Source organism: Sorex fumeus, unplaced genomic scaffold, assembly GCF_029834395.1.
Source record: "Sorex fumeus unplaced genomic scaffold, SorFum_2.1 ptg000061l, whole genome shotgun sequence".
Taxonomy (NCBI): Eukaryota; Metazoa; Chordata; class Mammalia; order Eulipotyphla; family Soricidae; genus Sorex; species Sorex fumeus.
In genome coordinates, this window is record NW_026606118.1 from 57,526,792 (window position 1) to 57,548,780 (window position 21,989).

The 21,989-nt window shown below is 54.6% G+C and overlaps 2 protein-coding genes across 2 annotated transcripts in view; one reads left to right on the plus strand and one right to left on the minus strand.

Annotated features, from left to right (window-relative positions):
* XPO5 (exportin 5) overlaps positions 1–15,393 on the plus strand; it is a 43,677-nt gene extending 28,284 nt beyond the window's left edge. The window contains exons 16-32 of the mRNA XM_056125883.1: positions 68–109; positions 1,013–1,102; positions 2,386–2,585; positions 3,559–3,658; positions 4,630–4,811; positions 5,308–5,408; positions 7,517–7,613; positions 9,459–9,595; positions 10,158–10,255; positions 10,638–10,684; positions 11,100–11,194; positions 11,733–11,837; positions 13,030–13,112; positions 13,836–13,943; positions 14,059–14,196; positions 14,319–14,483; positions 14,628–15,393. Coding sequence (XP_055981858.1) covers positions 68–109; positions 1,013–1,102; positions 2,386–2,585; positions 3,559–3,658; positions 4,630–4,811; positions 5,308–5,408; positions 7,517–7,613; positions 9,459–9,595; positions 10,158–10,255; positions 10,638–10,684; positions 11,100–11,194; positions 11,733–11,837; positions 13,030–13,112; positions 13,836–13,943; positions 14,059–14,196; positions 14,319–14,483; positions 14,628–14,765 — 1,926 coding nt within the window. The 3' untranslated portion in view covers positions 14,766–15,393. The remainder of the gene's footprint in view (positions 1–67; positions 110–1,012; positions 1,103–2,385; positions 2,586–3,558; positions 3,659–4,629; positions 4,812–5,307; positions 5,409–7,516; positions 7,614–9,458; positions 9,596–10,157; positions 10,256–10,637; positions 10,685–11,099; positions 11,195–11,732; positions 11,838–13,029; positions 13,113–13,835; positions 13,944–14,058; positions 14,197–14,318; positions 14,484–14,627) is intronic.
* A 1,227-nt stretch (positions 15,394–16,620) lies between these two features.
* On the minus strand, positions 16,621–21,806 carry POLR1C (RNA polymerase I and III subunit C). The gene is made up of 9 exons (XM_056126111.1): positions 21,710–21,806; positions 21,543–21,614; positions 18,661–18,768; positions 18,373–18,505; positions 17,922–18,041; positions 17,555–17,707; positions 17,257–17,406; positions 17,051–17,167; positions 16,621–16,956 (listed from the first exon to the last, which is right to left on the minus strand). Exons 1-9 carry the CDS (start codon positions 21,776–21,778, stop codon positions 16,838–16,840), a joined length of 1,041 nt encoding a protein of 346 aa, XP_055982086.1. The 5' UTR covers positions 21,779–21,806; the 3' UTR covers positions 16,621–16,837.
* Positions 21,807–21,989: the final 183 nt, after the last annotated feature.

Genomic DNA, 21,989 nt, shown 5'->3' on the forward strand with positions numbered 1-21,989 from the left:
ATAACTGTTTTAAAACTGCATTTTGTACTGATTTGTGTCCTTTTTTATTGTTGTTGTTTCCCCTTAGCTATTTTCAGCTGTCACTTTTGAAACTGTTGAAGAAAGTAAGGTAAAACTGCTTATTCAACCAACAAATTCCAACTTCCTTGAGAGCAAAATATGAATACAGGCATACCTCAAGAGATACTGCAGGGGCTGGAGTGATAGCACAGCGGATAGGGCATTTGCCTTGCACACAGCTGGCCCACATTCGAGTCCCAGCATCCCTTATGGTCCCCCAAGCACTGCCAGGAGTAATTCCTGAGTGCAGAGCCCAGAGTAACCCCATTGCTGGATATGACCCAGAAAGGAGAGAGAGAGAGAGAGAGAGAGAGAGAGAGAGAGAGAGAGAGAGAGAGAAGATTGAAAGAGATTGAGAGAGAGATATTTCAGGTTGAGTTTGAGACCTCTGTAATAAAATAAATACTATAGTAAAGCAAGTTGCATGATTTTTTTTATTTCCCAGTGCGTATAAAAGTCATTCATCTGGGCAGTAAAGACAGCTCAAAGGGCTCAGCACTTGCAAAGCAGGTTTTGCATGTGGGAGCCCCAGGATTAGTCCCTGACACCACATGATCCCCCAAGCACTGAGCTGAGAGTAGCTCCTGAGCACTGCCAGATGTGTCCCTCCCCCCAACAAACAAAGGTATACAATATCATTACATAGTTAAAAACCATACTTAACTGTGACACAGATGTGAAATAGGGGCTAGGTTGGAAGGAAGGTTGCCACAAACCTTCACTTCGGGAAGAAATACGATAAAATGTGTTCCACCAGTATCTGACACCTGTCTAGGTTTATTTGAACGTGGAAGGGATGAGTGAAAACAGTCGCTAGTCCTGTAATGGGGTGTCTGCACTAGAGGCACTTGGGGGCGAGTCGGGGCCGAGACGAGAGCCCACAGTGGCTGTCCCTTGGAGGGTTCTCCGAAACGTGCGTGAGTCCTGCTGATGTGCTGCCTGTCTCACCCAGGCCCCCAGGACGAGAGCCGTGAGGAATGTGAGGAGGCACGCCTGTTCCTCCATCATCAAGATGTGCCGCGACTACCCTCAGCTTGTGCTGGTGAGACGCTCGGCTGCCCCCCACCCCACCTCACCCCACCACACCCCACCCCCGAGCCCAGTCTGAGGCATGCCTCACACAGAGGCACATTTAGAAACAGACTTCGCTTAGAATAGGAATTTTTGTGTTTTTTTTTTTTTAATTACTGTGAATTACAATGTTATTCAGGATTGAATTTCAGGTGTACAGTTTTCCAACACCAGCTCCTTCACTGATAACCACTTCCCTCCACCAGTGCCCATTCTCCACCACCAATGATCCCAGTATCCCTCCCACCCACCCCCATCTCCCCCATCCCACCCTGCCTCTGGCAGGGCCTTCCCTTTTGTTCTCTCTCCTTTTGGGTGCTGTGCAAAAGAGGCATTGAGTAGCAATCATGTTCAGCCTATGAAAATACAGATACAATCTTTTTAAAAAATAGTCATATTTGTTTGCTATCACGGAAACCAAGTTTTCGTTATTAGTCTGTACCTCTTTACTATTAAAGAGTATTTACTAACGCCAAATAATATGCCTTAATTTTGAGAGAAGCAATGATGTGAACCCAACTTTGTGGGAAGGATTACTATAAGAAATTCAGCACTGCTTCAGACTTAAAATTAGCCAGAGGGGCCACTGCAGAGATCATGCAATGGGTAGGGCACTCGACTTGCACACGGTCGACCTGGGTTTGATTCCCAGCAACCCACATGGTCCCCCAAACCCCACTAGAAGTGATCCCTGAGCATGGAGCCAGTAATAAATGCTGAGCACTTCCTGGTGTGGCCTGAAAACAAGAAAATAAAAGTAACCAGAGGAACTGGAGAGATAGTTCAGGGGTGAAAGTGTTTGCCATGGTATGGCCGACACCAGCTTATGATCCCCAGAGCACCACAAGGTGTGATCCCTGAGCAGACAGCCAGGAGGAAGTCCTGAGCACTGCCAGGTGTGACCCCCAAATGAATTGGTGTCAACCAGAAATTCTTGCATCCTCTGAATATATTGCATTGTGTGTGTGTTGGTTGGTAGATAGGTAACAATATCCATAGATAAGAACAAATGATCTTTGTGAAGATACTCTAAAAATGGATGCAGAAAAAGAACAAAATATTTTTAACAGTTGTTTGGGAAAATAGAGTCATTCCAACCAGAAAAGAACCTTTGGCTTAACTTGCTTTAAGCAAAAGAATGTTCTGCTGAGTTACTAAGGGACCGACTTAGTGGCCTGCCATTCCTGGACATGCCCGATCCTCCTCCCTCCTGGACCTTCACCACCCGTATTTTTGTGTGTATGTGATCGGCAGCCCAATTTTGACATGCTTTATAACCACGTGAAACAACTCCTGTCCGACGAGCTGCTGCTGACACAGATGGAGAAGTGCGCGCTCATGGAGGCCCTGGTTCTCATCAGCAACCAGTTCAAGGACTACGAGCGCCAGAAGGTGTTCCTCGAGGAGCTGATGGCGCCTGTGGCCACCATCTGGCTTTCCGAGGAAATGCACAGGTAGAGGAGACCCTCGGTACAGTCTCGAGCGCTCACTCCGTTCTTTGGTTCTGTGTACGTGTGGCACGTGGCCGACCCAGCGGACGAGGGTCACGAGACCCTCCGACGCCCGGCCTCAGCTCGGAGGCTTGTGCCGCGCCAGCACCCCGCAGCTGTGACCGGCAGGAGTGTACAGCTCGCAAGGTGTAAAGACAGTCTCCGTGTCTCGTGACAGGCTCAAGAGTGGCCTTAGCCCTTGCCGGCACGAACGTCCCTCTGCTTTACTGAGGTGCAGGGAGGCAGAAGCACAGACAACAGCGGATGGTGGGAGTCAGGGTGAAGTATGTCGGCTTTGCTTCACCAAGCACATGCGTAGGGGACCGAGGACCGCAGTAAGGGCTGTGTAGGCAGCTGGACACTCACCAGCTCTCAAGCTGCACGGCCATCTTTCTCTCCTTCCCTCCCTTGTGGCAGTGTCGCAAGGTTGGTCGTCCCTTGGTTGCAGTGCTCTCTGAGGGGCTGCCCCCTTTTCATCGTGGCCATGTGGTTGTGGTCCTGACACTTAAAAATGATGGGTGGGACCATACTTGGTACTGCAGCCTCTTGACTACAGGGTGGGCACTCTGCCATTCAGCCAACCTGGTTCGTGCTTGGACCCTTTTTGATAAGTGTATTTTGGGAGGATGCGTTGGGGGAGTTAAGGTTTGGGCCATCTGCAGTGATGCTCGAGGGACTGTGCTGCCAGGCTTGAATCCAGGCCTCCCTGGTGCAGAGATGCACCCCGGGCTTCTGAGTTACCTTCTCGGCCCGCCTCTTTTGATTCTTGAAGTGTTGCCAGTAGCATCTGGAAGGTTAGTTGCATTAACACACTTATTCACGAATGAAAATTCTTTTACTTGGAACCGATGTTCTGGGGACCCAGTCGTGATAGATGATCAGCTCTTGGGGAGGTACCATCTTTGCTTTAACCACATGTGACTTATCTCCCCAACAGGGTGCTGTCAGACATTGATGCTTTCATTGCCTTTGTGGGTGCAGACCAGAAGGGCTGCGACCCAAGCCTGGAGGATCCTTGTGGCTTAAACCGCGCACGGGTGAGTGAGCCTCTGTGGGCATGCGGGGCTGCTGGCTGCAGGTAGGGCAACAGGGCTTTGGCAGAGCGAACGGTTTCTCTGGGTGGGAGAAGTCTGGGAGACTCTTCCCTGAAGCTTTCTTTTCTTCTTTAGTTGTGAATTTTTTTTTTCTTTTTGGGTCACACCCGGCGATGCACAGGGGTTCTCCTGGCTCTGCACTCAGGATTTACTCCTGGCGGTGCTCGGGGAACCATATAGGGTGCTGGGAATCAAACATGGGTCAGCCGCGTGCAAGGCAAATGCCCTACTCGCTGTGCTATCGCTCCAGCCCCTAGTTGTGAATTCTTGAGTTAGTTCCCACAGCAGAGCAGATGGTCTTTTCAATGAAGGAATTATCTGGGCTTTAAGGATCCCTTCCTCTGAAGACTGGGGGGTTGTAATGAGCAAGTAGGCCAGAACCTGGTTGGCGGGGTGAGTCCTCCCTCCCTGCCAGTGCTCACCAACAGGTGAAGTCCTCCACGCAGGCCCAACATGCAAACCGTACTGAGGTTTTTCAGTAACTTTTGCTCCAGGGCGTCCAAAGTCATACTGCCCTGGCAAGTAGTAGGCGAGAGTACCTTGCGTGAGGATCAAGGCGAAAGCTGGCCTGGCCTTCGCTGGCGGATACAAGGTCTGTGCAGGAGCCAAATGAAATGTCGGCGGCCTGGACTCTGGACTTTGGAACATTTCCGGGCCACCTTCTACTTGGGGTCCTATGAGAGGGTCACTCACTGCAACCTTGGGAAGGGGGTCCCTCATGAAAGGGGAACTTCTCGAGCTTACCACTTGTCCAGAAGATGGTAGTGAAGGGCCCCTCCTGGACCTTGACCTTGATAGGAAGGGCCAGCGGGGGTTGCTGTTAGCCTCCCTGTCTCTGTGGTGCTGGTGTAGTAATGACCCGTTGCTCTCTGCCCCTTTCAGGCTCACCTTTCATTTTTCATGTCTTTCTGTAGATGAGCTTTTGTGTGTACAGCATGCTGGGTGTTATGAAGCGGACGTGTTGGCCCGCCGACCTCGAAGAGGCCAAGGCTGGGGGCTTTGTGGTGGGTTATTCACCCAGCGGAAATCCCATTTTCCGCAACCCCTGCACAGAACAGATCCTGAAACTTCTGGACAATTTGCTTGCCCTTATAAGGTGAGTCTGAGTAAAAGGTTCTTACCATAGGGTTAGAGCAATAGTACAGCGGGGAGGGCATTTGCCTTGCATGTAGCCAACTCGGGTTCAATCCGCTGCATCCCATATTGTTCCCCGCAGCACTGCCAAGGTAATTCCCGAGTCTCACTGGGTGTGGCCCCAAAACAAAACAAAACAAAAAAAAACAGCCAGGTTTTTTATCATGACAGTCTCAAAAGTTCAGTCCATGTCTAGTTCTTCCAAGCACAAAACTTGTGTGAGACAGGGACTCTCTAAGCTAAGCGGCGTGCGCTCTTACAAGCAGGCATCTTTCATTTCAAGCGAACACAGGGAGGCTCGTCCCAGATGGCTTTTAGGTATTTTCCCTGGAAGCATTTAAACGTTGGCCCCTCCTTTCTCTTCCCTCCTGGAGTAGCATAGACAGGCGATGTGTTTGCAGTGGAGTGTCACTGGCTCATAGGTTAGGAGGTTCACCCCACTTCCTTGTTTCTTTCAGAACGTACAATACTTTGTATGCACCAGAAATGCTAGCCAAAATGGCAGAACCTTTTGCAAAGACTCTGGATATGCTGGAAGCGGAAAAATCTATTATTTTAGGTAAGATATCTTAACCTCTGGGGCTAGAATGATAGTGCAGCGGTGAGGGCATTTGCCTTGATGCAGCCGATCCCAATTTTGACCCCTGGTATCCCATATGGTCCCCTGAGCCCTGCCAGGAGTGGTTCCTGAGGTCAGAGCCAGGAATAAGCCCTGAGCACTGCAGGGTATGACCCAAAACTTTAAAAAAAAAAAAAACTAAAGTCCTTTTTTCCCCTGAGGACAACACACATCCAATGTTTCCACACAACCTCCTACCCAGCTCAACCTTAACCGTGAATACGAGTGCAGAGTAGCATCCTGTAGGTGCTTCTGGGAACTGTGTGTTCTGTACTACAGCCACAGGGCTCAGAGGGGACACCGGGAGCCCTGTGTTCCCTGTACCACAGCCCTGGGCTTCAGAGGTGGTTTCTCCTTCCTTCTGCACATGCCCCCATGGCACACTTTGGTGCCAAATAGCGTGTTACAGGCTTTATTTACAGTGGAAGTAGATCACGGGATTCTTTTTGTTGTTGTTGTTTCAATTGAATCACTGAGGATTCCAGAGTTGCGAGGTTGTTCGTTGTTAAGTTTCAGGTGTACAGTGTTCCATCACCAATCCCTTCACCGGTGTCCATTTCTGTTTCCCTCTACCGGTGCCCTCAGTTTCCCTCCTGCCCCCCACCCCCACTGGCCTCTGTGGCAGGCACTTTTCCCCTCACCATTGTCCTAGTATTTCCTATTCCAACTTACAGCCCCGCCCCAGTGGCAAGATTTCGTTTTACCTGAAGAATATTGTTAGCAACCTTTCCGCTTATCTCTGACAAAAAGAGAGCAGTTAAGTTTTACTGATCCCCAGTGGTCGCCCAAGCCCACCAGGAGAGGGCCTTTGCACCACCGGGTATGACCCCCCAATTTTTTTTTTTTTAATGGAGATTTGTTGGGGCTGGAGAGCTGCGTGAGCTGCGCACAGGCCTCGTCTGGTTCAGGGCCTGCACAGCGTGACCCCCGAGCACCGCTGGGTATGGCCCCCAAATTGGAGAATGTTTTAGAAGAGAAGGAAGCATTGCAGGCAGACAGAATGATGGTTGTGAAGATCTTGAAACCCAGGGACCAGTGAAATGGTACAGCTTGCACGAGGCTGATCCCAGTTTGACCCCCTAGCACCTCATTACGGTCGAGCATTGCCAGGAATGATCCCTGAGCACCACTGGGTGCAGCCCCCAAATAGTATCTTTGTTTTGTTTTTATTCGGGGTCCACGCCCGACGGGCGTACTCTTGGCTCTGCCCCCAGAATGTCTCCATTTCCAGCTCTGCTTCGGCCTGCACCTTTCTGAGACCACACAGTCCCTGCTCTGCGGCCTCATTCTGGCCTTACGGAAGGAATGGTGTTGGTGGGCCTTCGCACAGCTCGTGGCTGTCTGGCTGAGCCTCCTTGGTCCTGTACCACCACTGCACCCGTAGGCAGCCAGTGAAGGTTTCAGGAGGGCCCGGATAGTACAGGGGTAAAGCATGTCCCTTCCACGGGCCAACCTGAATTCAGGCCTGAGCACTGCATACGGCCCCCGTGGCCCCTGAGCACAGAGTCAGCCCTGAGCATGGTCAGATGTGGCCCATAAAAGAATTTTCAAGTTCTCACTGTTAAAGTTTCGCTTCACTGCCGGTTTCCGCTTCCATTCAGTGACTCTCTAAATAAGCCAGAAGTGCCTGCTATGAAAATATGTGGCCAGCCAAGAGATGTTAGAACAGACACCACCATTCTTGGCTCTGGCTAGAAGTAGAGGTCCATCAAGGCAGTCGTTGGGTCAATGGGTCAGTGGGTCTTGTTTTGATCTGCTTGCCATAAAGGGCTTCAGTGTAAACTTTTGCTTTAAAGAAAGGTCCTGCAGCACAGGGTGGGGTGCTCCTGGTGCTTTTGGGGAGATCCTATTGATTTCTCATTGTGTGCTCCAGTGAAAGTCCCTCCTGGGGTTCTCGGTACTTCCATCACTTCCTGTGCTGCTCTGGTCGCAGCGTAGCAACCTGCCTTCGGGGGAGGGGGGGCTGTCGGCCCTCCTCTCTCCTGCACCCCCAGCCGCCAGCAGGCTGAGCCTCACGGCACATGTTTCTTGCCCATCTTTCTCACCAGGCTTGCCTCAGCCGCTCCTGGAATTGAATGACTATCCCGTGTACAAAACGGTCCTGGAGAGAATGCAACGCTTCTTCTCCACCCTCTACGAAAACTGGTAGGAGCCAACACTGCCTCTGCACAGCCTGCCTGGGTGTGCGTGGATAGGGTGGGCCTGGGGGGGCTTTGCACCTAGAGTTCTAGTGTGCAGGTAAGATGAGGCAGAAATCTGATAGAAGAACGAGTCTAATGTCAAATTTAAGTATCCATGCCGCGTTCCTGGTTTGCTCTGCTTCTCTCTCTTTCTCTCCCCCACTTCTCTCCCTCTGTCCTCCCCCCCCACTCTCTCCCCTCCCTCTGTCCCTCTCTTTCTTCTCCCCCTCTCTCCCCTCTTTCTCTCATTCTCTCCCCACTTTCTCGTGAATCAGGGATCACGTTCATTTGCTAAAGAAATTTACTTCGGAGCCAGAGCGATGGTGCGGTAGATACTTGCCCCTTGCAGCCAGCTCTAGTTCGGTCTCTAGAACCCTCTATGGTCCCCTGGGTTCACCAGGTACAGTCCAAAAACAAAGCAACAAAAAACTTTTTAAAAAATCTCTATTTGCGGGGCTGGAGTGATAGCACAGCAGGTAGGGCGTTTGCCTTGCACGCAGCCAACATGGCCGACCCGGGTTCGATTCCCAGCACCCCATATGGTCCCCTGAGCACCGCCAGGAGCAATTCCTGAGTGCATGAGCCAGGAGTAACCCCTGAGCATCGCCGGGTATAACCCAAAAAGCAAAAAAAAAAAAAAAAATCTCTATTTTTGAGCGGGCCAGAGCTCTAGTATAGCAGATAAAGTGCCTGCCGTGAAGCCGGCCCATGTTACACCCCCACACCACACACACACAGTGTCCGGAGCAGTGCCGGTGTGATCCGAAAAACATATTCCTTGGTGAAATGTTAAGTGGGGAGGGAGAGAGAGAGAGAGATACATGCTCAAAAGAGAACCTGGCTTCTCCAGAGTGGAAAGAGCAGAGAATGACTTTGGGAGCTTATATACGAACTGTGTTGGCCAGCGTGGGGCTGCTTTTTAACCAGTGCTCACTGCACTTAATTCCACCTCGTCCGTTTACACTGCAGGAAGTGAGACCAAAGTTGTAGATTGGGCAGGTAGGAGGGGCTTCGTGTACACAGCCCCCCTCTGGTCATGGGGCCAGGGAGAGCTGCCCTGCACAGCCACGCCCAGGCTGAGGCCCAGCACCCAGTCACAGTGACCCCTGTTGATCTTGGTTACCCACATCTGTACAAAGATGCAGGTTCTGTTATCACAGAGTTTCTGTAGGGGTGGAAGTGATGGTGCAGCAGGCAGGGCACTGGCCTTGCATGCAGCACACCCAGATTTTGATCTCTGGCACCCCAGATCCCCAAGCCCTGCGAGGAGTGGTTTCTGACCACGCGTCCAGGAGTAAGCACTGAGTGAGCACCACTGGATATGACACAGAAACAAACCCAAAAAGTATCTGGGGGCCAGAGCGATAGCACAGCAGGTAGGGTGTTTGCCTTGCACATGGCTGATCCGGGTTCGATCCCCGGCATCCCATATGGTCCCCCAAGCACCGCCAGGAGTAATTCCTGAGTGCAGAGCCAGGAGTGATCCCTGAGCATCGCCAGGTGTGACCCAAAAAAAGGCAAAAAAAAAAAAAGTGTCTGTACAGGGGATGAGGTCTTATGTCCATGTTTAATAAAAGATGGAAGGGCCAGGGACGGAGCTCTGTGTTAGAGCACTCGCCTTTCTCTGTGAGGCCCTGGGCTTCGTCGCTAAAAAACTTGAGTGTTCCTCTTCAAAGTATATTGGCTTGGCCTAAAGAACTCTGAAGAAGCTTCTCCAGCTGACAACTCAGCACAGCACGGAAATGCGGCTCGTGGGCACGGGGCCGGTGGCCGAGCTGGGACCTGTCTGCCTTTCCCTCCCCCCTCCCAGCTTCCACATCCTCGGGAAGGCGGGCCCTTCCATGCAGCAGGACTTCTACACCGTGGAGCACCTCGCTGCCCAGCTCCTCAGCTCGGCCTTCGTCAACCTGAACAATATTCCTGACTACCGGCTCCGCCCCATGCTTCATATCCTTTCCGGGCCCCTCCGTAGCCCCCAGAACCAGAAGAGGAAGCGCAGGGGCAGTAGACAAACAGGAGAGAAGGCAGGGGGACGGAATTATTTCTCCTAAGTGTTACGGTCATGTGAACAAAGACAGGACGCTGGGGCCGGAATGATAGTACAGTAGGTAAGGCATTAGCCTTGCATGCGGCCACCCCGCGTTCAATCCCCGGCACCCCATGTTGTCCCCAGAGCACCACCAGGAATAATTTCTGAGTACAGACCCAGGGGAAACCCCTGCTTATTGTCGGGTGTGGCCCCCCCAAGAAGGAAAAAAGAAAAGTGAAGGGGCTAGAGAGAGATAGTCCAATGGGCAACACGGCCAACCTGTGTCCAATCCCCCCGACCATAGAGCGTCCCCCAAAGTCCCACCAAGAGTGATCCCTGAGAGCAGAGTTACCTTTGAGTATTACCACGTGTTGCCCCGAAACAAAACCAAAAGGATGGCATGGGTAGCAGCTGGGGGCTCTTGGCAGAGCCGCTGCTGAGGACATCGTTCTGGGCTGGGATTTCTTAACGGCCGCGCATGGGTCTTCGTGAAGCCCCTGGTTCTCTTCTGTCCCCCGGAGCACTATGAAGCCCTGGTGTCCCCCATCGTGGGACCTCTTTTCACCTACCTGCACATGGTAAGGAACTGGTCGGGAAAGGGGAGCGAGGCAGCACGTGGGCGGGAGCTCCTGACAATAGAGTGGCTGCCACGGACACGGGCTCAGTCCCATGTGTGACACGTGACGTGGGAAGCGCTTCCCCTGGGTCTGTTTCCACCAGGGGTCCAGAGAGACCCAGAAAGACTGAAACATCGGCCCTTCACGAGTCAGGTCACTCTACCGCCCTGCGTCATGCTGCTGTGGGCTCACGTCTGGAGGGCCACTGGGATTCTTAACACCTGGGTGTCTGGGGTCTTACTCATCCTGGGACCCTTTGTCTGCCCCCACCTGCTCTGGGCCTCCCTGCCCCCCTTCCCCCCAACTCTCCCTTATTTCCCTTATTTTCTCTTTGTTTTCCCAGAGGCTGTCCCAGAAATGGCAGGTCATCAGCCAGCGGAGCCTGCTGTGGTAAGCCCGCGGGGCCTGGGCAGATTAGATGGGTGCGCAGGGGAGGCCCAGCTGCCGTCCTGATGCCATGTCACCCCGAGTATCCTCCGGGTGTGGCCCTGAAACCAATGAAAGGAAAGGGATATTCTCCACCTAGATGATCATTAGCAGACACCAAGAGGCAAGAGGGCACCGGGGACTGTTTGGGGTGTCTTCGAGTATCTGAGGACAGCCGGTGCTCTCTCCACCGATTGTCACGTGCCCCCACTGGCACTGTGAGCTCCGCCCCTTTCACGCACCGCTGCCGTCCCCCTGGCCCTCCACGCACGCAGAGCAGAGGGACAGGGCTCAGGCTCTGGTTAGGGACACTGCACCCTCACCCCCTCCCTTCCCTATCCTGTGCACTCCATGGCATGTGGCCCCTGGTTTCCTACAGTGAAGATGAGACTGCAGACGACAACCCAGAGTCCCAGGAGATGCTGGAGGAACAGCTGGTGAGGATGTTGACGCGAGAAGTCATGGACCTCATCAGTAAGTCCGTGCGGATGCCGGGGCTCAAGGAAGGGTCTCGCTCACCCAGCTCCTCTAAGGCTAGACTTGGGGGCGGGTGGAGGGGTGCCAGAGGAAGTGGGTAGCCCAGAAATCCACGAAGGTAATTCTTGGACACCAAATGACTTTTATGCAACAGAGGCCGGAGGAAGACGTGACCTAAAAGAGCAGGAACAGTTTTCAGACTGTTAGAAATAAACTTCCTGGCTCTGTCAAAATAAGGAAATGTTCTCCCTCTTGGCCATGAAGGTGAATGGGTGGTTTGTTTGTGTGGTCCCCACCCCCCCCCCCCCAGTTTTTGCCCATTTCATTACTCGAGACCCAAAGCTGACCAAGGCACCCATTTGGTTAACTCCCAGGGAAATTCTAGCATCCTTGCGGTGTGCAGATGCCTCTTGGAGCTAGTCTGTGCCTGTTTCTTCCCTTCTCCTTAGAGACACTGTGGGTGCCGGTGGCCCGAGGTGACTGTTCAGGCAGGTCACCCGAGAGAACAGGCGAGTAACCTTCTCTCTTGCTCTAGCGGTATGCTGTGTTTCAAAGAAAGGTGCGGACCACGCCGCCACGGCCGCCCCCGCTGCCGCCACCGCCACCGCCGCTGCCCCGGCCGCCCCTGCAGAAGGAGACGGTAGGAGCCACTGCAGGAGCTTCCACTGGGCTGCGGGGAGCAGGCCACAAAGGCCATCTCTTGACTGTCTTGGGGGGCAGTGCGGGATGGGTGGGACTTTCCGTATCCCCCATGCACACCCACCTCTGAGTGCTTGTCCATACTCTCTGGCCAGTGTGCCTGCCTTCCCACGGCATGACTGTCCCCTCCTTCATTCAAATTGCTGATCATAGTCACTTCCGAGAGGTCATCCATAAGCAAGCTTATCAAAAATAGCAACCATAGAGCCAGGGCAATAGTACAGCCTTGCACATGGCCGACCTGGGTTCGGCATCCCACACGGTCCCCTGAGCACCATGAACAGTGGCTCATGAGTGCAGATCCAGGAGTGAGCCCTGAGCACCATCGGATAAGGCCCAAAAACAAAAATGAGAAAAAGCCAAGCACAGGGCTGGAGAGATAGTACAGGGGTAAAGTCTTGATTGTGGCCAAGCCCAGTCGGATCCCCAGCACCAGTTGTGGTCCCCTGAGCACTGTCAGGAGCGATCCCTGGGCACCACCCCTACCAAAGCCAAAAAATTAGCAATTGCATTGGCCAGAAAGGCAGCTCATAGAAAGGGAGCACGTCTTGCAACCTGGAGTGCAGGTGTGATCCCAGGACCATGCAGTCCCCACGTCCTGCCGGCTGAGGTCCCAAACCGAACCTCGTCACCAGGCCACTTGATGCTCATCCCTGCTCTTTTCCTTGCTGGTCCCTGTCACTGTCTCACCATTTTACCTGTCCTTTCCATTATGACTGCTCTCCCTCACCAGAATGTCAGACCCCGTAGGGATGGGGTCTTTCTGCCCTGTTCCTGCCCTTTGTCTTGTAACTGAGCAGCGTCCAATAGTGGTTTTTGAGATGGGGCTGGAGAGAGCTCAGCCAGCTGAGTGCACACAAGAGGCCTGGGTGCGATCCCTGAGCCAGGAGTGACCCGAGTCCCACCAACCCCAAATCAAACTGTGTTGTGTGCGTGTTTGCGCACATGTGCTTTCGTTCAGCACAAAATTGCTGTTTTCTGCCATTTCCCCGTGTGCATCTTGATGTTTCTCTGGATGATCTGCCATAGGGCTGAGGGGCTGTCCAGGTACCGCTCGCCAGGCCACCCCCATGCTCTCCTGTGATGCTGGTGCCTATTCTGCAAGAATGGAAATGACCCTTTTCTCTTAACAGATGAGGAGATGATGGCCACAGAGGTGGCCCCAGCAGCCACAGCGGAGCTTACAGACCTGGGCAAATGTCTAATGAAGCACGAGGTGGGTGGAGGGACAGGAGCTGGTTGGATTTCTCCTTGACAATTGGAGAGGCAGTTGATACTTTTCTCACTGTGACACCATCTGAAAACTTTCCTGGGGGCTGGAGTGATAGCACAGCGGGGAGGGCATTTGCCTCGCACGCGGCCAACCCAGGCTCGATTCCCAGCATCCCATATGGTCCCCTGAGCACTGCCAGCAGTGTGATTCCTGCGTGCAGAGCCAGGAGTAACCCCTGAGCATCGCCACGTGTGATCCAAAAAACAGAAACAAGAAAAAAACTTTCCTGGGCATCAGAGAACTAGTTCCGTGGGTAGGGTGCTTGCCTTGTATATAGCAAACCCAGCTTTGCTCCCCAGTACCCCTTATGGTTCCCAGAGTCCCTCCAGGAGTGATCCCGGAGCAGAAAATCAGGAGTAAGCCTGGAACATTACCGGGTATGACTCCCAAACAGAAACATGCACTAAAGGTGATTTTGGGTAGTGCAAGTCAGGCTCCTTGTTTGATCCCCAGAACACCATGGGTAAAGGGCATGCATCTCCCTTGATGCCCCGGGCAGAAGGCCCATCCCCTATCCCCTCCTGCCAAGAGGTTTCTCCTCTGTGGCTGTTTTCTTCTTGCACTGCTTGGCTCCTGGCACCCTATCCCCAGCCCAGCTCCAGGTGTAAAGGGTACTCGGACCCTCGGGCCTCTCCCACCATTGGATTGCTTCCTCTCGTCCCGTAGGATGTCTGCACGGCGCTCCTGATCACAGCCTTCAACTCCCTGTCCTGGAAGGACACCTTGTCATGCCAGCGGACGAGCACTCAGCTCTGCTGGCCCCTTCTCAAGCAGGTAAGGGCAGATCTTCCCTTTGCTTGTGTCGCGAGGGCTGGCGGAGCGAGTTGGAGGAATTGGGGTTCTTGGGCCCTTACAGTCTCCTTAGGCCCTCTGCCTGGCTGTCTCCCAGGTGTTGTCAGGAACACTGCTTGCGGATGCAGTCACGTGGCTTTTCACCAGTGTGCTGAGGGGCCTGCAGACACACGGGCAGCATGACGGCTGCATGGCGTCCCTGGTGCACTTGGCCTTCCAGATCTACGAGGCCCTGGTGAGTGAGGGTGCGGGCGGCGGGCTGGCTGCAGCCATGTGAGTCCTGCGCTGCCGGGTGAGGGGCCCGGGAAACAGAAAAGTGGCGGTGACTCACGAAGTGGTTTCCTCCTCCCCTCTCAGCGACCCAGGTACCTGGAGATCAGGGCTGTGATGGAGCAGATCCCCGAGATTCAAAAGGATGCCCTTGACCAGTTTGACTGCAAGCTTTTGAATCCCTCCCTGCAGAAAGCCACTGACAAGCGCCGGAAGGACCAGTTCAAGCGCCTCATCGCTGGTTGCATCGGGGTAGGTGACGCTGCAGCCCAGTCTGCAGGCTTTTCGGGCCATGTGTGAGCACATGGAAGCTTCCGGTAGTGCCAGCAGTCTTGAAACCTGCCTGCAGCTCGGGGCCAAGCCTCAGTTTCCTCTCTCTCTCTCTGTCTCCAACAGAAACCCTTGGGAGAGCAGTTCCGGAAAGAAGTTCATATTAAGAATCTCCCCTCACTTTTCAAGAAGACGAAGCCAGTGCTGGAGACGGATGTTTTAGACAACGAGGAGGGTGGCCTGGCCACTATCTTTGAACCCTGAATCCAGCTTTGGGCAGCCTTCTTTGGCCTCTCTGGGTCATCTCTTCCTCCCCTTCATAGCTAATCTCTAGGCCCCTCTCCTCACACCTCACTTTCCACTGTTTTCCGCCTGGTCGAGATCCAGGCCGGGAACTGGAACGCGGGCCCCGTGCAGGGCCCTCAGGAACTAAAGGATCAAGAGAGGGAGTTAGGGCTCATACCTCTGGCTGCTTCTCCCGGGTAGCTCCCACCCTACCTGGAGTTTTGGCTTTTTCTAGAGAAACACTAGTGCAGAAAGCCCTTCTCCCCACGCACCTCTCCACCTCTCCGTACAGCCATAGACATGTCGATCGGTAACTAGGGGTGCTGGACCCAACCTGCCGCTAGCCAGGCGTAGTAAGGGATCAGCCCTGAACTGCTCGGACAGTTTGTCCTGGGCCCCCTTCGCAGATGGGCTGGCGGCACATTCACTACCCCCAGGGGCATGACTGGCTCGCTGAGTCAGCCAGGTCACGTTTTGAGCCAGAATCTGGTCACCCAGTGGGACTCATGGTACAAGCTGCTGTTTAGCTCTGGGCATGGTATCATGTAGAACCTTCAGAGGCCAGGGCTGGGCCAGGGGCTAGTGCCAATTCCACTGATCTCACCCTTCCATGACCTACCCCTCGGTGGTTCCCCCTGCCCCGCCCCCTCCTCCCTCTCCCCTCCCCCCCACCCACCCCCCACCCCCCGTCCACTCAGGCACAAGAGCCACAGAACCCTACCTGCCGTCACTCGATGCCCTTCGCGTCCAAAGACAGTCCAGACCCACCAGGCTACATCTGTGGCACACAGCTAGCCAAAGCCACTGGTGTTCTCTGCCGGACAGGCTGAGTCCCAGGTGCCTTCCCAAAGCTTTGCATGGTCTCTCGGGTCCCTGGTAACTCCGCTGGAGCCATTTCCAAAAGTAGGCCTGCCCACCGCGCTAGTTGGGGGTGTGGCGGTCACTGCTGGCCAGTGCCTGTGGTCATGTGTCTGCCGCAGACCCAGACCACTAGCAAGGTTGTCAGGACTGAGGGAGCAGCATGGCCTGGAGCGACAGACGCAGACTCCTGGACAGGGCAGGGTGGGGACAGGCACAGGCACAGGCACAGGGGAAGCAGGACCATCTGTGGCGCGCGTGCTGCGGCTCCCTTCCCGGGCAGCACTTGGGGCCTCCCAGCAAACCTCTCCGCACCTGATCACTGCCGCCGCCTCTCTGGCAGGGCTCTGGAGGCCAGAGGTGTATTTATTGTGTTGTAATCTTTAACATCTCCTGACTTCAAGCTAGAAGTTTTCTATTGTTTATAATCTTTTTGTAGAACATTTAACTCAAAAGCACATGTGCATGTCAGTAAAGAGGAAAAAAATCTTGATTTCATACAAAAAAGGCCCTATCTGCCTTTGTCAAACCCGTGACATACTCCAGGGTCACTGGCCCTCACGAGCATCCCTAGGGGACTGTGACCAGTGGGCCGCCCCGCCCTGCCCTGCCCAGCTCTCTGAGTGTGGAGGCATCTCTCACCAGACCCCTGCGGGGCTTTCCAAAGAGAACTGCTGTCTTCCTCCTCTGGTGCCCGCAAAGCACTGGGACTCACTACTGCAACTATCCTTTCTTTTCCTATCTGGAACTTCCTCTGGCAATCCAGGGGGCAGGTTAAGTGGCGAGTTTCTTCCAGGGTCCAGATGTGCCCCCAGGCATCAGATCAATCTTGGCATTTTTCATGAGGCTCCAGAAGGGCTATGGCCCCAACCTGCGGTAATGCCCATCTTGGTAACTGATAAATAAAGCCAAACCTAGTCCCAGGCGAGGCTTCGTGTTTTTAGGCCAAAATACAAATGGTCTATGACAAGAGAACGTGTTGAGTGAGTTTATTTACACTGGAGCCTTACAAAGGCGTGTCATGTACAGCACATTTAACAAAATGTATTGGCCAAAATGAGTAGGTGTTGTCCCAGAATACTCAGGACCCCTAGTCCCAACTGGGGGGACAGCAGAACCCTTTATCCAGGCTGGGCCCATGCATTGCATCCGGGACCCCCAGAAGCCTGCCCTGTACTCCAACATGCACCGCCTCAGTCCATCTGAACTGCATCGAGTTCATCCAGGAAGCGCCGGCACTTGCCCATCAGCACCTTGATGGCTTCACTCACCAGCACATGCGGCGGCAACACCCCTGTCGACTCGACAGAAACTGGGGGCCAAAGAAACCAAATGTCAGCTCCAACAGAACCTGCCTTAGAAGAGGGAGCTGCCAAGCCAGCCCTCCTCGCCCACGAGACACTCACAGATGTAGTGGTCCCGGACCCGAGCCAGCCGGACGACCTTCTTCAGCTTCTCGTTCCGGAAGACTTCCCTGCTGAAGGTGTCCAGCCGGGGATTGGCAACTACGGCCACCTTTTTACCTAACGACAACAGACCAATTTAGTGCAGTGCCCGAGGCCTCTTCTGGGGCCTTGAACACCCCCGCGGTCCTGCACCGAGCAGCACTCACCTTGGACTTCTCGCACCTCGATCACACCCGGTGAGAAGCACCGGCTCAGCTCCTCTGCCGCCTCCCCCTCCACGGGCTCCAGCAGGGTGATGTCCGGCAGAAGCCGGTAACTGGCCGTTGCTACTGGTGAAAACTTGGCATGGTCTTTGCCTGGAGGGAACAGGGAAGTCAGCCTGTGCTAAGCCACTGATGCCAAGGGACCACTGTCCCCAGGCAGGGAAGCCTCAGCTGAGCCCCACACATCCTGGCTTAGTCTCTGCAAACTACCCTCCCACAGGGCGCATGCAGGGGTTCTCACCAATGCCCTTGACACAGTGCATTAGCAGATCGATCTCCTGGCCAGGCCGCAGCTGCGCGATGAGGATGTCATCGTGTACAGGCCGGATGGTGCCCTCCGGGAAGAGGTCAGCCTGGTTTCCCAGGGGGACCCACGTCATGTGCCTGGTGTACACTGAAGCACATCAGAAGAGAGAGCACCATGAGGAGGGTGCTTGCCTTACACATGGCCAACCTGGGTTCCATGCCTGACACCCCATGCGGTCCCGAGACTGGAGAGCGAAAACCCTTGCACACTGCTGAGCTGAGAAATCCCCCTCCCCCAAAAAAGACCCTGTTCCCTAAAACCAGCCCCTGAAAGACACAGTCCTCTCCTAGCTGCCACTCACCTTTGTGGTTCACGTAGAGCTCGTTTGGATCCGAGGAGTCCTTAGCAGCTTGGGGATTCCGCGTACACCGGACCTGCAGCCGGAAGTGCAGAGTATCGATCTCAGTGCCTTCTTCGTCTCCTGGCAGAGGGAAGCAGCAGGGACTTTAAAGAACGTTTCGGCGGCTGAGGCCTGGCAGGCAGCCAGCCCTGGCTCCATCCCCAGTACCACACTGGGTTCCCCGGAGCATCTCCGTACCACCGAGTGTGGCCCCAAAACAAAATGATTTGAGCAGGCGCCACACTGAGTGGAAGATACTTCTTCCTCATTCCATCCTCTTAACCAGCCCTGCTCCCAAACACAGACAGGAACACAGACATGCCAAAACACACGCCCGAGGCCTCCCAGCCGCCAATCCAGCGTGTGAATACGGGGGAAGCGCTCCTCCCCCCCAATTTTCTCGGCACCTCACCTTGGTTCCGATACTCAAAGAGACGGGGGTCAGCACGAATGGGAATAAGGCCCAGGCGATGAGCAAGGATCTCATCCTGGACGATGGATGTGTTGTTGTACACCAGGACCTTCTCGACCGCCATGGTCGGGACCTGCCCGGAAACACAGTCATTCACCTACTGCGACCCCCGACTCCCTGCCTGCCTTAGGGAGAGAAAACGCCTGGTGACGAAGAGCACGCAGGGGGCCCACGGGAGCCGCCTGGTTTCCCATGCTGCTCCACCCCGGCCCTTGCACACACCCGTACCTCAGCTAATAGGATACGCCGAAAAGCATTGGCAATGGCTGCATCGATTCCCACCATGTCGAATTCCAAGGAGTCTTCATCCATGTGTACCACATCCACACGGAAATTCTGAAGGGACGGGAAAAACACTAAGCCTGCTCGACACGGTGGAGCTGCCCCAGAGCCTTCGGTCGTTAAGACCTCTCTTTGCCCAGTGCCCCTCATTGGATGTTCATTTCTCCCCCAGTCCTCCATTCATTTCTTATGTCTACCTTCTATCTTCCATTCATTAAAACCCTTTGCTGGGCCAGAGAAAGAACAGTGGGCAGAGCGCTTGCCTTTCTCGCAGCTGATCTGGGTTCAACACCGGAATTTTATATGGTCCCGCAAGCACAACTAAGAGTGTAGAGCCGGGACATCCTCGGCACTGCCAGGAGTGACCCCATAAAACAACCCTCTGCTATATGGCTTCAAGAGAGACCATTCACAGAAATTAATCTCCAAGCTTCCATACTATATGGTCTACCTGACACCACTCAGTTTACTTTTCGTTTCTAAGTCACAGCCCATAGTGCTCAAGGATTGCATCCTGGCTTGAAGCACTAGTGGGCATTCCCAGTGGTGCTCAGGGGATCATGCAGTACCAGGAATCAACCCCTGGGATCCTGCAGGCAAATACATTGCCCTTTGGGGTGGGGGAGCCTGGGGCCACTCCCAGTGACACTTGGCCTTGTGCTGCTTAAGCCCAGTGAGTGCTGGGGATTGCCAGAGGATAGCACCGTGGGTAGGGTTCTTGCCTTGCACACGGCAGTCATGGGTTCCATCACCGGCACCATATATGGTTCCTGCGTCCTGTCAGGAGTGATTTCCGAGCACAGAACCAGGAGTAAGCCCTGAGCTGCACTGGGTATGCAAAAAAAAAAAAGCTAGGGCTGGAATGCTAACAGGCTGACCCTAGGGATGCTCAGGGAACCATGCAAGTTCCAGGAATGAAATCCTAGGCCTCCACTCAAGCCCCTGGAGCTGTCTTCCTCCCTCTGTTTAGTCTCAGTACTCTCCAGGCACTATCTTCCCTGGTCTTTGTCTCTCTGTGGGGTAACCTCTCAATCCCACTAGGTTTTCACAACTATCTGGAATGCCAACTTCCAAGATGATCTCACTTGGGGCTGGAGAGATAGCACAGCGGGTAGGGCATTTGCCTTGCACGTGGGCGACCCGGGTTCAATTCCCAGCATCCCATATGGTCCCCTGAGCACCGCCAGGGGTAATTCCTGAGCACAGAGCCAGGAGTAACACCTATGCATCACCGGGTGTGACCCAAAAAAGCAAAAAAAAAAAAAAAACCATGATGATCTCACTTTAGGTGTTTTTGCCACACCTGGTGCTGCTAAGATTTACTCCTGATCTCATCTCAAACATGCATTCTATTAGCCTGGCTGCATTCTATTAGCCTGGCCACATTCTGTTAGCCTGGCTGACTTCACCACATGCCAGAAACAATTCATTTCCCTTCCCCAGAACCATTTCACATCATTAACCTTACTAGTACCTCCTATCTAGTGATTTCATCATAAGTTTTCTCCCTTAGTTGACCTATGCAATTCTGTCATATACATCCATGCCCCAGCCTCCCATATTCTGCTCCTCATTCATTCTCTCCCAGTCATTCAAGTCGGAAACGTGATCCCATCTGTTGAACTGTCTTCCAAAAACTCCCTCTCGGGTCGGAGACATACTACACTTGCCTTGCACACAAGTGACCCAGATTCTTATTCCTGGCACCACATAAGGTCCCCTGAGCACCCCCAGGAGTGGCCCTTAAGTCAGCCAGGGTGTGTCCGTAAAACAAAGAAATGGGGAAAACCAGCAACGACCACAAAAGCTGCTTATCACATCCAGCGCCTAAAACGCACTAAAACGCACTCCCGTCTTGCTTCCTGACCCCTCCCGCGGCCTCCTCGCCTTCTAGATGAATGAACTGCTTGGGCCATTCAGGGAGCTGCAGCTCCCGCCTGCCTCTCGATTAAGGTTCTGCTCTCAGTCGCTTCCCACCACCCGCAGGCTTCGGCTTTTGAAGGCTCAGCACGAAGCCTCAGTAAACCCTGAACCCGGTACCCACCCTCCTTCCTTTGCGGGCCACCTCTCTCCTCCCACTGTCCTGACAGCCAGCCAACGCCGGGCGACCCCCGGTAGCACACTGCGGATTCTTTTTTTTTGGGGGGGGGTCACATCCGGCGATGCTCAGGGGTTACTCCTGGCTCTGCACTCAGGAATCACTCCTGTTACTAGTGCAGGGCCAGGCGCTGAGCGCAGAGGGCGGCATCGACAGGGGGCCCCGCTGATCTGCCTGCACCCTCTCTTCCTCTCCAGGTGCTGGAGGCCTGGCAGAAAGGCCCAAACCCACCAGGCAGCCTGGGGCGCTCGGTGGCTGGGGGTGTGGCGTGCAGCAGCGCCGATGTCCTGTCCTGCATCCTGCAGCTGCTGGGCCAGGGCTATGTGAAGCGGCGAGATGACCGGCCCCAGATCCTCCTACTTGCCTCCCCAGAGCCCACGGGACCCTGCCAGGGCCAAGCAGACATCCCCTTCGGTAGCGACCAGAACCCCAAGACCTCCAAGCCAAGGTGACCGTCCCCACTACCTCCTTTGTTTTTTGTTTTTTGTTTTTTTTTTGCTTTTTGGGTCACACCTGGCGATGCACTCAGGAGTTACTCCTGGCGGTGCTCAGGGGACCACATGGGATGCTGGGAATCGAACCCGCGTCGCCCGCGTGCTAGGCAAACGCCCTCCCCGCGGTGCTCCAGCTCCAGCCCCCACACACTGCGGATCCTAAGGAAGGAAAAACACGCCGGGGCACAGGCTCCTCGGCGCCCTCGTCCCCTCCGTTCGCCTCCAGCTCCACTCACCTTCTCGAAGCGCTCCTGGTCCCAGGCATCGTCGTAGCCCGAATAGTTCCCGGGGAAGTCGGTGGTATGAACCTGCGGCAGAGGGTCCAGCGAGAGGAAACCCGCGTCCACCCGACCCTTCCCCGCTCCGCTCCCGCGTCTCCCTCCCGCAGGGCCACGAGCCTTACGTTGCGAACTCCAAACTCGCCCAGGACCACGCGGCTCCGCATCTCCTCCACCGCCTGGGCCGCCGCCATCTTCCCCCGCCCACGTGACCACGGCAGCGCCCGGCGTCCGTGGCGGCGGCCCGCCTCCGTCTCCGTGGCAACGCGCCGCAAGCCGGGGGCGCTGAAGTATCGCGAGACCTGGCTCCGCCCCGCCCCCCGCCCGCGTGCCGCCCGCCTCCGTCTCCGTGGCAACGCGCCGCCGCCAGCGGGGCTAAACTATCGCGAGATCTGGCCCCGCCCC

What these genes read in the sequence shown, in the direction of transcription:
- POLR1C (XM_056126111.1), bottom strand. Translation starts at nt 21,778, where the DNA reads ATGGCGGCGGCCCAGGCGGTGGAGGAGATGCGGAGCCGCGTGGTCCTG. An exon ending in GCTCTACGTGAACCACAAAG is followed by an intron (nt 17,708 to 17,921) that starts GTGAGTGGCAGC and finishes GATGTGCTTCAG; the next exon opens with TGTACACCAGGCACATGACG. An exon ending in GCACTGTGTCAAGGGCATTG is followed by an intron (nt 17,407 to 17,554) that starts GTGAGAACCCCT and finishes TGTTCCCTCCAG; the next exon opens with GCAAAGACCATGCCAAGTTT.